This window comes from Pinus tabuliformis, chromosome 3_2, assembly GCF_031772625.1.
Source record: "Pinus tabuliformis cultivar Carrire ecotype Pingquan chromosome 3_2, CPIR1, whole genome shotgun sequence".
NCBI classification, from domain to species: Eukaryota; Viridiplantae; Streptophyta; class Pinopsida; order Pinales; family Pinaceae; genus Pinus; species Pinus tabuliformis.
In genome coordinates, this window is record NC_142302.1 from 1,152,664,994 (window position 1) to 1,152,680,278 (window position 15,285).

Genomic DNA, 15,285 nt, shown 5'->3' on the forward strand with positions numbered 1-15,285 from the left:
AAACTTACTTGGGACTTGCAAACTGTTAAATCTTGCCGATTTTGATGTAAATGATGACAGTGATTTCGGTAGAAAGCTCCAACATTTTTTGAATGACTTTGGGACTTGCAAACTGTTAAATCTTGCCGATTTTGATGTAAATGATGACAGTAATTTCGGTAGAAAGCTCCAACATTTTTTGAGTGACTTATCCTTGCGTTTCAAGAAAATAACATGGTAGTATTATACGCAACAGAAAACGCAAGTATAGTTTTAGTGTTTTGCAATCACCTACTAGCATACAATTGGATGGCTGAATTCACATTCTTGATGTACACTGGTTGGTCAGTTCCTTGAATGTAACACCTAACTTACAATCTAGTTGTTCTTAGTTTCCGAGGGCAAGATCTCGTTTCATAAAGTTCAAATCTACAAAAGGACTATAGCCAAATAATATTTTATAGGCCTCAAATCTATGAAAGTGTGCACCTAATTTACAATCTAGTTGTTCTTAGTTTCCGAGGGCAAGATCTCGTTTCATAAAGTTCAAATCTACAAAAAGACTATAGCCAAATAATATTTTATAGGCCTCAAATCTATGAAAGTGTGCGAGGCTCCAGCACCAGCCAGACTCACTGTAGTCTCACTGTAGTCTGTAACCATTTTCCTTATGACCCTAGGCCTAGTCTTATTTTGTTGTTTTTAACTTAGGACTGGTACTATAAATTTTGGTGTTTTTAACTCTGACGGGTATTATAAATTTTGGTGTTTTTAACTCTGACGGGTATTATAAATTTTGATGGGAAATATCCCAAATTAAATGTTAAAATGATGGTTATTGATTGATGAGGAATGTCAAATTTGACGGGTAAAAATTTACAACAACTGTCAAATACATCTTAAAATAAGAAATACGTCCTGTGGGACATCAAATTCCAGGCCTGTGTGGCAGTGAAGAAAAATAAAAACAAGTTGGCAACACTGATCATGTTTTGGGATTTGGTAGAGGCTAAAATCACGATAATATATTTATATAATACTATAATTATTATGATAAATAGTTTGGGACGTGGTTTGTACCTGTGCATCTCTGCTTGCTTCAAACATTTCTCAATAATAAGCGATAGGATCCACGCAATCTACATCATTTACTCATTGTGGGATCATAGTCCACGCAATGTACATCAGAATTTATTGCGATTAATGGAACCTATTGCAATGTCATTAGAGTATTAACTAGCAATTGTCCCAAAAGGTACAAAGAGAGGCCGATAGGATTAGTGAAAGGAAGAAAGTTCTATAGATAGTCAAGCATATGTAAAGGTAAGTAGTGACGAAGGCAATAACCACATTGACCATCCTGTACCAGTACATTTGATATTAGAAGAACAAAACCAAAACCAAACCATTCATATTAATATAGTAAGTGTAGAACGCGTTCATACTTAAAGCTCAATAGGTTCAATAGATTATTGGCAGCACGGTTTTTTTCTAAATGAAAAGTAAATTACAACGTTGTACATGGTAATGGTAAATCACTTACATTACTGGTTGACAGTAGAACTAAAACATTAACATTATTAAAATTTTGAAACCGATTTTAAATTCATGTATTGTATTTTTCAAAGTATTTTGTTTTACATACTTAAGTCCTCAAATATAGTGGTTTTAGATTCCATTTTGGCAAACCCACCATTCAAAACAATATGTATTTCTCTGGCCCTCAAAGCAAGCTTTTAGCACTTATTAATCTATGCTCTGTCCAAGATACAATTCAAACTTTCATTTTCAAGCATTTTAAGAGGCAAAACAGTGCAAATATTTTAAATGTTCTATTTACTTGTCTGAATTTCTACAAATAAAATATATATCTTACATCCCCACCCCACCTTTAAGGGGTTTAAAAAGAAGAAAGAGCACTCTCAAAAAAATAAACCTTTAATATAAGGTGAATTTTTAAAAATTTACATCAAGAATTTGATTCTGGAAATTTCTGCAATCCCTACACATCCTTCCTTTAAAGGGCATTTTACAATTTGGCTTTCCAAAAATGGAAATAGTCTCAACCAAAATTTTCAGTTATACTTTAATCTGTGTCTCCAGATAACAACTCCCAATGATCGCCAGTTCACACAGAACATTGGTCACACACCAGTTGCCCCCACTTAACACTGGTTATGCATCACTCATTCGCAATAGGTTAACAAGTTTCTTTGATATCCAATTCTAACAATAGTTTTAGACCATCTTTGTGTTTTGCTTCCTCACATAATCTATGTCTCCAGATATTTTTCCTTCTACACTCCCATACTCCCATACACTCGTTTTCCTTCTACTCAGACCAATCATCTTCAACTTTGATTTCAAACCAAGAAAGGGGTTCAAGGTTTCTACAATTTCAAATTCAATTAAAATGATTTCAGTTTCTTGGAATTTTCTCTGGAGCAATCTTTGCTGCCCCAAAACTGTTTATACCCTTTTCCATAAGTAGGATACATACGCAGCGACATTTTTCACTCAAACCCTGAAAAAGAACAAGCCTTCAGGGAATTTCGTCTGGATCTTTTATCATTAATGTAAACAAAGAAACACAATCTATAAATTCCCACTGTTTTCTTGAAAAAGGAATCAGAAGAATTTACATTTTAAATGGCAAATATGAATACTTTCGAAATTGTGATGAGCTTCTTCTTCCATATCTATCACATAAGTAGTTTTAGTGCCACCCCATTGTTGGCCACTCTTCGTCGCTACATCTGTAACCTGGACACTTTGCCTGCTTCAATCGCCCTGCACAGTTCAGATCTCTCTTGCTACAGGATCTACGCATCAATTCTGCACTCCATGGCTCCACAATTATAGCCCCAAGCATAATTTGTCAGGGATTACCCTAGATTTGTCACGGTAACAATCTAGAAAGCAAATACTCAAAACTAATTGATTGAATATATATATATATAACAATAGTGTGGAGTTATTTCAACGAGGCTTGTCAAGGTAATCCCAGCTATTGTGGATCATGAGGCATTACTTTAAGAGACAATTACGAGATCAGTTTCAAAGCAAAGCTGTAGGAGATAGATCAAACAACAGAGCAGAACTTTATGCTTTTTGGTAGATTCTGAAAATAGCAATAGAGAAAGGTTTAAATTGTCTACAGGTGATAAGAGATTCCAAATACATTGCAGAGAGGTCAAATGGAAATTTCAATCAGGAAAATTTGCAGCTGGCCCATCATTGGACGGAATCAGAGAAGCAAGAAAAAATTCCATGTCATTATCTTTTCAGCATGTCTGCAAGGGATAAATATGAAGGCTGATATATTGTTCAAGTAAGCACTGAGGATGCAGAACAGATGGATGGAGATGATTGAATACCCCATATGGACCTTCTCATTCAATCTATTTCTAATCAAGCTATTATAGTAATGACCTTTTGGATGGCTGTTTTGGAAGCAGTGTCAAAACTTAAACATCATACTTACCCTAAAATTATTATAACTGTTTACATGCTTTCCACGACTTTAATTACATACCATAGTTACACATAAAAGCCACGACATTAATCACATAACAGTTTGAAATAGTTCAGCATGCCTTCATAACATTGGAGATATTCCAACTATGTTCATATTTGTCACTAATCCTGGATGACTTTAATTACAGTTCTCAGACCCTCTCCTTTAAGCATGTGATCAAATGCCTTGTTGATGTCAGCAAAAGAAACCTTGTCTGTAACAAATTTATCCAGTCCAAGCTCCTGCAAATTTAACAATCAAGGAAGGAAAGATTAAAACCGTAATTATAACTCTAATTAGATATGATAAGCATAGATTGCTCCCGTCATGGTACGGACAAAAAAAACAACTGGGAAATATGACCACATAGTATTATCTACAATTATGGTTTGAATAAGCTGTTACAACTATGTTATGAAGTCTTACCCCATTCAAATACATCTCTACAAGGCCTGGCAAATCAGTACGAGGCTTATAATTTCCAAAGAAGGTTCCTTTCAACGTTTTCTCGCTCAGAAAGTTTACAGGATTCATTTTAAAGACTGCGTCTGAACGAGGGACCCCTGTTAAAACGGCTACACCCCAACCCTGCAAAAACAGAACTCTGATATCAAACATATGCATTGCCTGCATTTTCTTAATTAAATCGAAGCAATCAGTTTAAACTTTAAAGCTACAGCTTAGAATTGAAATGATTGATGTATCTTAAACCAAAGGAAACCAAGAGCTAGTACATCATGGCAGCATTCCAAAGCTTGAACCATGGCCTCAATACTCCCTGTGCATTCGACGCTGCAGTCCACCCCTCCATCAGTTTTTTCCGCAATTACCTGTAAACATTTTTTATAAGTGTTTGGAAATTAAGAGTCTACACTTCTTTGAATGGATGGTGAATGAGTGCACTCCATGCGAAAACTTAAAATCTCCCCCACCTAAGTACTAAAGTACCACACTAGTCAAAAGCAACCAATACTCTGATCTGGGAGATAGTTTTATGATCATTTTGGGCAGCTCAACCTACCTGCTGAACAGGTTTTTTGTACTCTTTAGGGTTTATAAATTCCGTTACTCCAAATTGTTTTGCTGAGAAAGGAAAGATTACGAGAAAGGGTTAAAAAGGCAATTCTACAAGTCAACATATCAACATATGTACACAGATTTTCCAATAATGGAAGTGGGAAATATACAATTACCTCGTTCATATCTCTCATTATTGAAATCGATTCCAATTATTCGAGCAGCTCCTGCAATTCTTGCACCTTCACAAGCCTGCGTAGTTAAACTCGGGTCAGAAGGCTAACATATAATTAAACTCTACCCTCATCATATTGGTCCCAATGAAAATGCAGGTAGGGGAAGTGAACAGAATAGTCCCTCGAAAAAGGTTTGAGGACTTTAAAACTGCAACATATACTAATATGCATATAGTGGAACATAAAGAGGGCACTTGTTATTAGTACTTACAGCAAGCCCAACAGCCCCCAGGCCAAACACTGCTACTATCGAACCCTTCTTGGGTTTGCCTGCGTTCAAAGTAGCACCCATCCCTGATTCCACAACAGAGAAGAATTTTACACAACAATTCCAGTCAAAGAAACCATTATCTTTACACTGGACATTAACGTCTGCTCATTATCACAAAAGTAACAACAATCAATCATATGATCCCTATCAATCATAATCACCATTCATCCATCAAGAATCAAAACCACCATGGGCCATGGCGTGAAGATTGAAATTAAGATTCATGAACCAAAATAAACGAAGGTACTCAAACATTAAACTGTCCATTGTCAAGAATCTAGAATCAAGAGTCAAACCTGAAATCATAACTCAGTAGTTTTATGTTTGAGTGAAATTTCTGCCAAGAATCAGCAGATTTAGGAGGGGTTAGGTAGCTTCAGGAGGGTCAATCTTGCTCTGGGGCAGACTGCCGGGTATGGCTCAAACCAACTCATCTAGGGTGGAGAATCACGTAGACTCAGTGACTCGAGAGTCTGTGAAGAGTCATGTAACTATATAGGTTTTGTTCCAAACAAACTCATTCTTTGTAAGGTTGAGCCCAGAAACCCATTCTCATTACTTGAGTTACAGAAAGCCTTTATGTCGCTTCAATCCATGCCTCGTTGTAGCTCATTCTTTTGTGTGAGCAATATATGTACTGCTGGGCAATTCCTTAGTGTTATGGTTTGTTCTATCGCTTGGAATTATTCCTTAGTTTCCTATTGTGTGATAAAGTGTTGATGTGTTTCCCCTTCTTCACTCGAGATCGTCAGCACACTGTATTTGGTTATTTACTGATCTACAGCTTCACTGATTAATCTTTGCAATACTCAGAACTGCCACCGCACTCTTATTGATCATCGTATGCTTCTGCTGGGCTCAATTGCTGCTTACAGTAACTGCCCCTGTGTTGCACCGATCCATTAGGGTCCACTTGTTTTCCTTTCACCTAGGGCTGAGCAAAATCCATTGAGTTCTGCCCTCATGTGCAGATTCAGTTTTCAAATATCTTTCAAACAAAATATGGAACAAGCACAATTGTGTCCAGCCAAATGTAACACACTACAATGCTTAACAAACATTATGATAAATAAGCTAAATTAATAAGTGGATGAACACATACAAGAAGAACATGTCGCAATCCAAGGGTTGGATTCCAATCCTTCTTCAAAGTATTGACACAGATCTCTCCATTGTTTGCAATATTAGGGTGGAAGATTTTTGTGACAAAATACCCTGCAGTCCAAGCCAATTATTAATATCAAATGACACAAGTTTATTTCTCAGTTTTTACATGTCATGCATCCCCCTTATACTTGATTTAGATAAGCAGTAAGCAGAAAAACGGAAAGGATGTCCTTCTAAAGCAAATATAATATCCATTTAAGAGAATGAAAATAGGATGAAGCATCATAAGGATCAACAATTACCCTTGGGAGGAGAGTTGGGAAAATCAGGAGTTAGAACCAGTTTCATTCGAAAAACACCAGATTCATATGGAGTGCCATCTGCAATAAAAAGCATCAACATGTAAATATAGCTATGCTTCAAAAATCTACTAATAACGATGCAAAAAAATAATGAAACTTATGAACAAATGATCCCTTTCTCAAGCATTGAACATCCAAAATATGTTGCATTGTGCTTGCTGAATTATTCATTTATAATGTACCTGGTCCTTCAATGTCCGCAAATATGGTCGAAAAGTTGTCATCATTCACCACCACTTTTATACCTCCGGGAGGTGATTCATCGAGACTCTTCAGCTCCTTTGCAATTTCTTTTATCACCCTGGGTGGGAGGTTCTCGTTTTCAGCCTGTAACAGAAAATTTAAATGTATTTATGTATGAAGATCTACTTCAAAATGGAAAGCATCGCAATAATCTACGCCTGACAGCAACCATATTAATTGATCATAAGCAACTAAAAAAATATAACAGCCTACATGCAATATGCACCACTGTCTAGGATGTTGGGGTTTTACATTCTGTAAATTGAAGACTAGTTGGAACTCTGCACCTTTAATTTAAGCATTGAGGAGATGAAAGGAAAAGGGACTTTCTTGCAGTGCTGAAGAAACAAAACTATGCCAAAAATATATGTATTGGTAAACATTCACAACATGCCAATTACTGATAGCTATTTATGTATATGCAAATGGTAGTAAGAGCTGAAAGGCCCCAACTATTCACTGATGTAAGGTTTTTACTTTTGAAAGGAAAACCGACTTTCTTGCAGTAAAAAATAAACAAATCTATGCATAAGGAGCTAAAAGGTCCCATCATCCATCAGCTGGGTCAGAATTTCTGCCATGTCCCACTGATACAATTTGCCTGGAATTCAACTTGTAGCAATGGCCGAAAACATCTACTTGCTGATTTGGCGGAGGGAACCCTCCCTATCTAGCAGGTAAGGTAAGAATGACAACTTCAGTTAAAGAATGTGGTAAGGGAAAAGAATAGATAACATAGTCAAGGAATAAAAACCACTCGCCATGACAAGATAAAGGGGCCAGGTATTCATTTCTATCCATATTGACCAAATGTGACAAGATAAAGGAGCCAGGTATTCATTTCTATCCATATTGACCAAATGTATCGGGGTGCAAAATGTGCACAGCATTAACATAATTGCCCGTATTATGATTTGTCACAATTGTTTAGAGTTTCCACCTACCGATCTTAGAAGAAAAATAAAACCCTAATATTGCAGGTAAAATCAGTTAAAAGTTACCACAATTCCTGCTTAACTTTAACGTTTCATCATGAAAGATTTTTCACTAAAGAATATGGAACCAGGAAGCACCAAGAAAAACAGAGAAAGCAAACAAATGCAACTCGTTTATAATAAAATAATTTTCCACCTTGAAAACAGAAGGCATATTTTACTTACCATGAAATCATAAGCAAAATAGTTTACTACAACGCATATAATGCTTGTCCAAATTTCTGAAAACCCTAAAATTGGCTGTCCACACCTTTGGTTCTTCTTTACAAGAAAATATCTCTTTTCAGGTTATCTCTGTCTTCAGCTGTATGTACCGGCAAGATGATCAAAAGTTGTCCAAAACTGTCTCAGCATTCACATACATGATCTCTTTCGAGCGGTTGATCTTCCAATCACACTTGAATTTGGACGGAAGGCAATATCTGCATATTTCAGAATCCATGTCAGAATGTTAAATTTCGAGTCCATGCACGAACTCCCACCAAATAATGACAATCAGAAAGTCATCTAGTTTATGCATTTCGCTTCCGTAGTTCTGTTTTCTTAGCAGAACCATGAATTAAAGCCAATATATATAGGGTCAGTTTCAGTGACACCCGGTCACAGGGCTCGCATTGTCTTTTCGACGTGTGAATCCAGAAAATTTGTACTCATGTGTGCAACTTAAAAAAGTGGGTGCAAGGAAGAGTTTTCGAGCCTGTGACCACCCACCCAGCAAATGCAGGCGATGATTCCACAAGACTCGAAACCATGACCTTATAGAAAACCCCAAAACAGAACCAATTAAAATTTAAAAGAAATACAAGAAGTCGTGAATTCTTCTACTTGTGAGAAATCTAAAGAAAGATAAACTGAATTTCTACAAAGAAAGGTTGTCTTGCCCGGATTTCTCCATGAATGTAAAGTTATATTTGTGCATACGAATAATCAAAAATTCCAGTAATTCACATGCTTAAAAAAGCCCAGAACGCAAATTTCAATGCCCATATTTGCAAAGCCCTTAAAAGATGCAACTCCCGAAAGATATCAGAAACGAATCTCTGAAACCGGGGCCAAAAAACCAAGCAGCAATCTAAAAAAGACCTCGTCTACTGAATTGAATTCTCAAAGCCTCAATCAACAAAATTAACCGATTCCCATGACATAAAACCCTAGCCCACTTGAAACCGGGGCCAAAATGACGCAAGATAGAGCCGATTCAGAGTGCGGCAAAGGAACCGAACCCCATACCTGAAACCCTCGCGAGCTGCGAAACAAGATTCAGAAGTGAAGATTCGTTGGATCCGTTTTAGCTTGCGCTAGCATTTCTGTCGATTGTCTAGTCCGAACCCCGAAAATAGAAGAAACTGAAGATCGGCCCATGCATTCAATTCAAACACAATTTCACAGAAAACACAAGACAACAAATTAACGTCAGCTGAAGAGAATTCCAGACACTTACCGTTTAGACGATAATTCACTTCACTGAAATCGAGCTCTGTCAAACCCTCAACGGCAAGCCTGCAGTCGATTAACAGAAAGAAGATGACAATTATCAGAGTACCAACACAGTATTAAAGAAAGCAACTCCAGTCGATTAACAGAAAGAGGGAAAACAAGTATCAGAGTGCCGACACAGTATTAAAGAAAGCTGAAGTTTACTTCAAAGAGACGGTCCGAACCTAACAGAAAATTCCCGCTCCAAACCCCGCTTATCGCAGAAGAGAAGAAGCGCCGACGCGGAAGACCACGGCAGGGCAGAGGCCGTGCGGAGTCACCGGATTCCGGCAGGCAGACGACTCCTCGCTAGAATCCGTCAGGGTAATCTGCAGGCGAGCGAGCCTGGGAAGAATCGGAAAAGAGTGAAATAATTAAGCAGCATGGAACAGAGATCGAGTAGATAGAGCACGAATCACGGAGCTGTAGATTGGGAAGATAACTGCAGGAAGTTAACACGACCCGCCATTCCCTCGCAGAACCACTCCCTCGCAGAACTGTCCCGCTCTATTCTGACGCTAGCTGCACGAGATTGAAAAACTCCTGGTTATGCCATTCAGAATCCGATGCCACGTGTCAGTATGAGGAACAAAGGAGCCATTCAGAATCCGATGCCACGTGTCAGCACGAGAGCCAAAGGAACGACGAAAGTCTGTTCCAAAGGAAGGCCTATCGGCCTAATTAATTAATTATATTTTGTATTATTGATTTTTTAATTAATAAAATGAGAAATAATATATTTAATTGGATAGTTAATCACATTGAACATTAAAAAAATTAAAATATTGTCAAAAAATACAAAATTTCAATGTGTAAAGTTAAACTATGGAAACTTTGCAGAAAAAGTTTTATCAACTAAATTAATATGGGTTTGACCAAAAATCCAATGCAATATTCTATTGACGTAATGAATATAGTTAACACACAATCCAAATATAAACTTCAAAATCAATATTTGACAATCTATCGATGGGATTGATTTTTTTTTGCTAGCACTGATCAGGTACTCAAAATTTAGCTCAAAATTCACTTTCCCAAACAGGAGAATTTTTGTAAAAAATTGATAGCCCAGTTAGCAGTCCGTATTGCTGACTGTGTAGGTCTATGTGGTAGGTTTGACTAGTCAACAGGTCCATATCGCTGACTGTGTAGGTCTATGTGGCAGGTTTGACTAGTCAACAGGCTCAATGAATCGTATTGTTCCAAGTGGCATATTCTCATTGGTGCAATTTGGAAAATTGTGATTGGGTGGTTGGTGGCCAACCACGGGTGACACATGGCCCAGCCAGAGGCTGCCACATGGTAGCTTGGGGGCCACCAAAACATTGGGTTGAAGTCTAGACAGAAACAACAAGGGTTGAACCCACGACCTCACAACACAAGTCTAAAGTCTCCACCAATACGCCATGCAATTAGTTCTTAACTATATTAGAACTCGGCGTATATTTAAAATATATGTGCGCCCATTTTAGGGGAGGGTCTAGCTCATGGGGGTTGACCCTTGGTCACACCACCACAACACGACCACCGACGGAAAGGAGCAGGGGCTCGGGCGATGGGGGCAGGCTGTTGGCCTTAGCCCTTGGCACGGGGCCCCTATGTGCCCAAATTTTTCGAGTTATAGGCGTTGGAGGCAAATTAAAGCATCCAATAATTTCACCCGAAAATTGCTGAAATTGTCACTCCATTAGCGCATTTTGGGGCACATTTGTAGGATGGTGTTAGATTTGGGGGAATTTGCAGTGCAATTAATAGAAAACTTGGAAATGGCATAACTTCATTAGTTTTTTGACTAAATCAGGAGCAGAAAGAGGCTATACAGACATTTTTGGGCATTTTGGAGCCATTGGAACAAGTTTCAGAGCTTTATGAGCATTGTAAGCTGATGTATTCACACTTTTGAGCATAATAGAGAGGGCCAAGCCATTGGAAGCTGGACCAAGGAGACGTAGCCCAGGAGGGGTGAACTCCTTCATCATGTGCTGCTGTGATAGTGTTTATGGTGATGTTTATGTCTGTTATATACTGTTGTTCTATCATTTGTTTATGTTAATTTGCACATAAAATTTACGTAGAATCACTCAAACTCATGTTTAAACTGATAATTAACCTCATGAATCCTTAAGCACATTTAACATAATCCGAAAGGAATTTAGTACAACAAACTAATTATCCCAATTAGATCAAGTTTGGTATCAGAGCCCTTGGTTTTCTTTGCGCAAGAAGGATTTTACTGTTTGCAAGTGAATGCCATGCTTACAAGGTTGAAGCTCAAAAGAGAAGAAGGGAAGCTGGTTGAAAGTCCTGAAGTTGGGTCAAGGAGAAAAGTGAAATGTTGCCACAATATCCACCACCAGTTCTTCCTCAAGTTTCAGTGGAGGCTTCAGTGAGCATGTCACATGAAGGAGAGCCTACAAACATGACAGAGGATGAGAAGGTCTTTAGGAAGGCTTTCTTTGATATGAAATAGATGGTGAAGGTCCTCTATGAAGAGAGGAATACCAGACTGCAGGGTGAAAGCTCCAAGCCTCCCAAAGGAGAAGGTTCTTCAGGAAGAGGAGGTAATGGAAATGGAGGTAAACCTCCACCCTATCCACCATCATCATCTTCTTCTTCAACTTCACAAGCATCTTCATCCTCTTCCACTAATACAACCCTTACTCATACTCATCAACATACCTCAAAAGGAATTGGTAGATCACCCCTGTTAAAACTGGATGTTAAATTTAAACTGCCCATGTATAATTGTGAAGTGAATGTAGAGAAACTTGACAATTGGGTTCGTCAGTTGGAGGTTTATTGCAGAATTCAAAACCTTCAAGATGATGACATAAAGATTCAGTTAGCTTCCTTTAGGATGGAGGGTACAACACTAATATGGTGGGAATCAAATACACGAGAAGAGATAAAAACACGGTAAGATCTCAATTTCTTGGTCTAATTTCATTGTTGCAATTAAAAGACAATTTTACCCTATAGCATATATGCAAAAATCCATCATGAATTGGCAGAACTTTAGATAACTTAAAGGTTAAAATGTGTAAGATTACACCCAGAATTCAGAAAAAGGTCTCTAATGTTAGGTGTAAATTTGTAATCACAAGACATGTTGCTAAAGTACATAGGCGGTTTACATAGTTTCCTTAGACATACTATCCTTATGTTTAATCCCAATAATCTAGATGAGGTGTGTGTGCAAGCCACTCATCTTGAAGCAAGAGGAAAATTTACATCATAAGAGGGTAGTAAAAATCCATTTAAGGATAAAGGAAAAGAAAAGGGTTTCAAAGGGAAGAGAAAGAAAAATGCATCTATTAAGAAGGAAGGAGATAAATTAACATGCAAGCATTGTTCCAAAGAGGGTCACGATGAAGCTCATTGTTGGAAGTTTCATCCCGAGATGAAACCAAAGAAATTCAGCAAGGGAAAACAAAAGACAATTGCAACCACTCAACAGGATTTGGGATCCGATTCGGGTGATGAAACTAAAATTACAACCATGGGTATGAAAGGAAAAGAATCCATTGCTAGCACTAGTACTTCAAATTTACACAATGAAACTCCAAATGAAAAGAAGAGGATATAACTTTTTCACATAAGGGTGATCTCAAAACATAGCAAAATTGATACTCTTTTTGATAGTGGCTCTCAAGCCAATCTTATCTTTGAAAACATTGTCAAAAGTTTAAACTTGGAAACCATTCCACATCATAAACCATATCCATTAGGATGGGTGTGTGACAATGCACAATTGCAAGTAACTAGAAAGTGTAAAATGAAATTTGCCATTACTGCAAATTTCATAGATGAAGTGGAGCTTGATGTTATGCCATTAGACAAATGTGGTATAGTTTTGGGTAGCTCGTATCTCTATGACAGAAAAGCTATCTTCCATAGACATGAAAACAAATACCATTTGTTCAAAGATGGAGTAGAATATATTTTGAGAGCCCATAGCAAGAAACTGAATCTTTCACTTTTTAATGCGGGGCAGATGAAAAGACTAGTGAATTCTAGCAAGAATTTTGTGCTTCTAATGATCAAACCCATGAATGATGTTGATAATGAAGCTTTTCAAGGTTGTTTTTCAAGATTGAAATTTAAATTGGTTGACATTGTTAACCAATATGGTGAGATGTTTCAGGAACCAAAAGGATTACCTCCCAAGAGAGGAATCCAACATGAGATACAGTTGCAACAAGATAGTCCTCTTCCTAACATTGGCATGTATCGGATGTCAATGATGGAAAGTGAAGAAATTAAAACGAAAATTCAAGAGTTGTTGGATAAAGGGATCATCAGGCCATCTTCTTTGCCATGTGGTTCAGTATCATTTTTGTGCCAAAGAAGGATGGAACATGGCGCATGTGTGTGGACTTTCATGCATTGAACAAGATTGTGGTAAAGAACCGTTACCCAATGCCTAGAATAGGTGATTTAATTGATCAATTGAAAGATGAAAAGTATTTTACTAAATTGGACTTAAGGAGTGACTACCATCAAATAAGAATTGCTGAAGAAGACATTTGGAAGACAACATTCAAGACAAAACAAGGTTTGTTTGAATGGCTAGTTATGCCTTTTGGTTTATGTAATGCTCCTACTACCTTCATGCATGTGATGAATGATGTGTTGAGGCCATTTATTGATGAGTTTTTTATAATCTACTTAGATGACATCTTAATTTTTCAGTAAATCTCATGATGAACATGTCATGCATGCGAGAAAAGTACTTGATGTCTTAAAGAAAGAACAATTGTATGTAAAGATGTCAAAGTGTGAGTTTGGAAAAACTTCTTTAGTTTACTTGGGTCATATTGTTGGAGGAGGTGAGTTGAAAATAGATCCCTCTAAGGTTGATGTCATTTTGAATTGGCCAAGTCCCAAAACAGTGACTAAGGTAAGAAGTTTTTTGGGAGTAGCCCAATATTGGAGGAAATTCATTACTAACTTTTCTTCTATAGGAGCTCCTTTGCATGCATTGACTAGTGTAAAAAAGGTTTTTTAGTGGGGAGGAAAACAACAAAAGGCCTTTGATGGATTGAAGGAAAAGATGAGTTTAGCTCCAGTACTTGCACTTCCAGACTTGAGACAATCATTTGAGATTTAGATTCATGCTAGTGATTACACCATGGGTGTAGTCCTCATGCAACATGGTAAGCCTATCTGTTTTCATTAGGAAACTTTCAATGGTGCAGTGATTAATTATCCTACATATGACAAGGAATTGTATGCATTAGTGCAAAATGTGAAAAAGTGGAAACACTACTTGATGGGTAAGGAAACAATTATTCACACTGATCATCAGCCATTGCAATACTTGCAATCTTAGTCTAAGTTGCAGCAATCAAGGCACTTCCTATGGATGGGTTTTCTTCAACAATTCCACTTGGTAATAAGGTATAAGAAAGGTATCTACAATAAAGTTGTTGATATGCTTTCTAGGACTATTATTAGTGCAACTAGTTTACTCGATCATAATTCTATTTTGCATGAAAGTTATATTGAGAAATATGTATTAGACAATGACTTTCAGGATGTTTATGCAAGCTTGAGTCAAGGTAACCAAGTAGAGGAATTGGATTGTCATTTGCATGATAAATTGTTGTACCATCTTGGTAAGATTTGTATTCCACAGGGAGAAATAGTAAACATCATAAGAGAGGCACATACTTCTCTTATTTCTGGTAATTTCGGTGTAAGTAAGACGATGGCACATCTACAGAGGTATTGTTATTGGCCTTGTATGATTGAAAGTGTGTCACATCTTATTAAAGGATGTTCATTATGTGCAGTCAGTAGGCCTAACAATAGGAAGTTAGGATTGTACACACCACTTTCGGTTCCTTCACGATCGTGGGAGAGTGTTTTTATGGATTTTGTAGGAGGTCTTCCATTGTCAAAAAGAGGTCATGATTATTTGTATGTAGTTGTGGATAGGTTCAACAAAATGTGTATTTTGATGCCATGTAAAAAGAAAGTTACAGCTGAACAAACTGCTTAGTTATTCTTTCAGAATGTATGGGTGTATTTTGGATTGCCCACATCCATTGTTAGTGATCGAGATTCTCGCTTTGTTTGG

At 37.4% G+C, this 15,285-nt stretch overlaps 1 protein-coding gene and 1 long non-coding RNA gene across 2 annotated transcripts; both read right to left on the reverse strand.

Annotated features, from left to right (window-relative positions):
- Positions 1-3,519: 3,519 nt before the first annotated feature.
- Positions 3,520-7,803, reverse strand: LOC149184809 (alcohol dehydrogenase-like). Its single transcript, XM_089417716.1, has 9 exons — positions 6,985-7,803; positions 6,672-6,816; positions 6,123-6,235; positions 4,961-5,043; positions 4,690-4,765; positions 4,518-4,579; positions 4,231-4,326; positions 3,923-4,084; positions 3,520-3,738 (listed from the first exon to the last, which is right to left on the reverse strand). Exons 4-9 carry the CDS (start codon positions 5,039-5,041, stop codon positions 3,619-3,621), a joined length of 597 nt encoding a protein of 198 aa, XP_089273842.1. The 5' UTR covers positions 5,042-5,043; positions 6,123-6,235; positions 6,672-6,816; positions 6,985-7,803; the 3' UTR covers positions 3,520-3,618.
- Positions 7,804-9,164: 1,361 nt separating this feature from the next.
- On the reverse strand, positions 9,165-9,869 carry LOC149184810 (uncharacterized). The gene is made up of 2 exons (XR_016257321.1): positions 9,389-9,869; positions 9,165-9,227 (listed from the first exon to the last, which is right to left on the reverse strand). It is a non-coding gene; the product is annotated as an uncharacterized LOC149184810 (long non-coding RNA).
- Between the last annotated feature and the right edge of the window lie 5,416 nt (positions 9,870-15,285).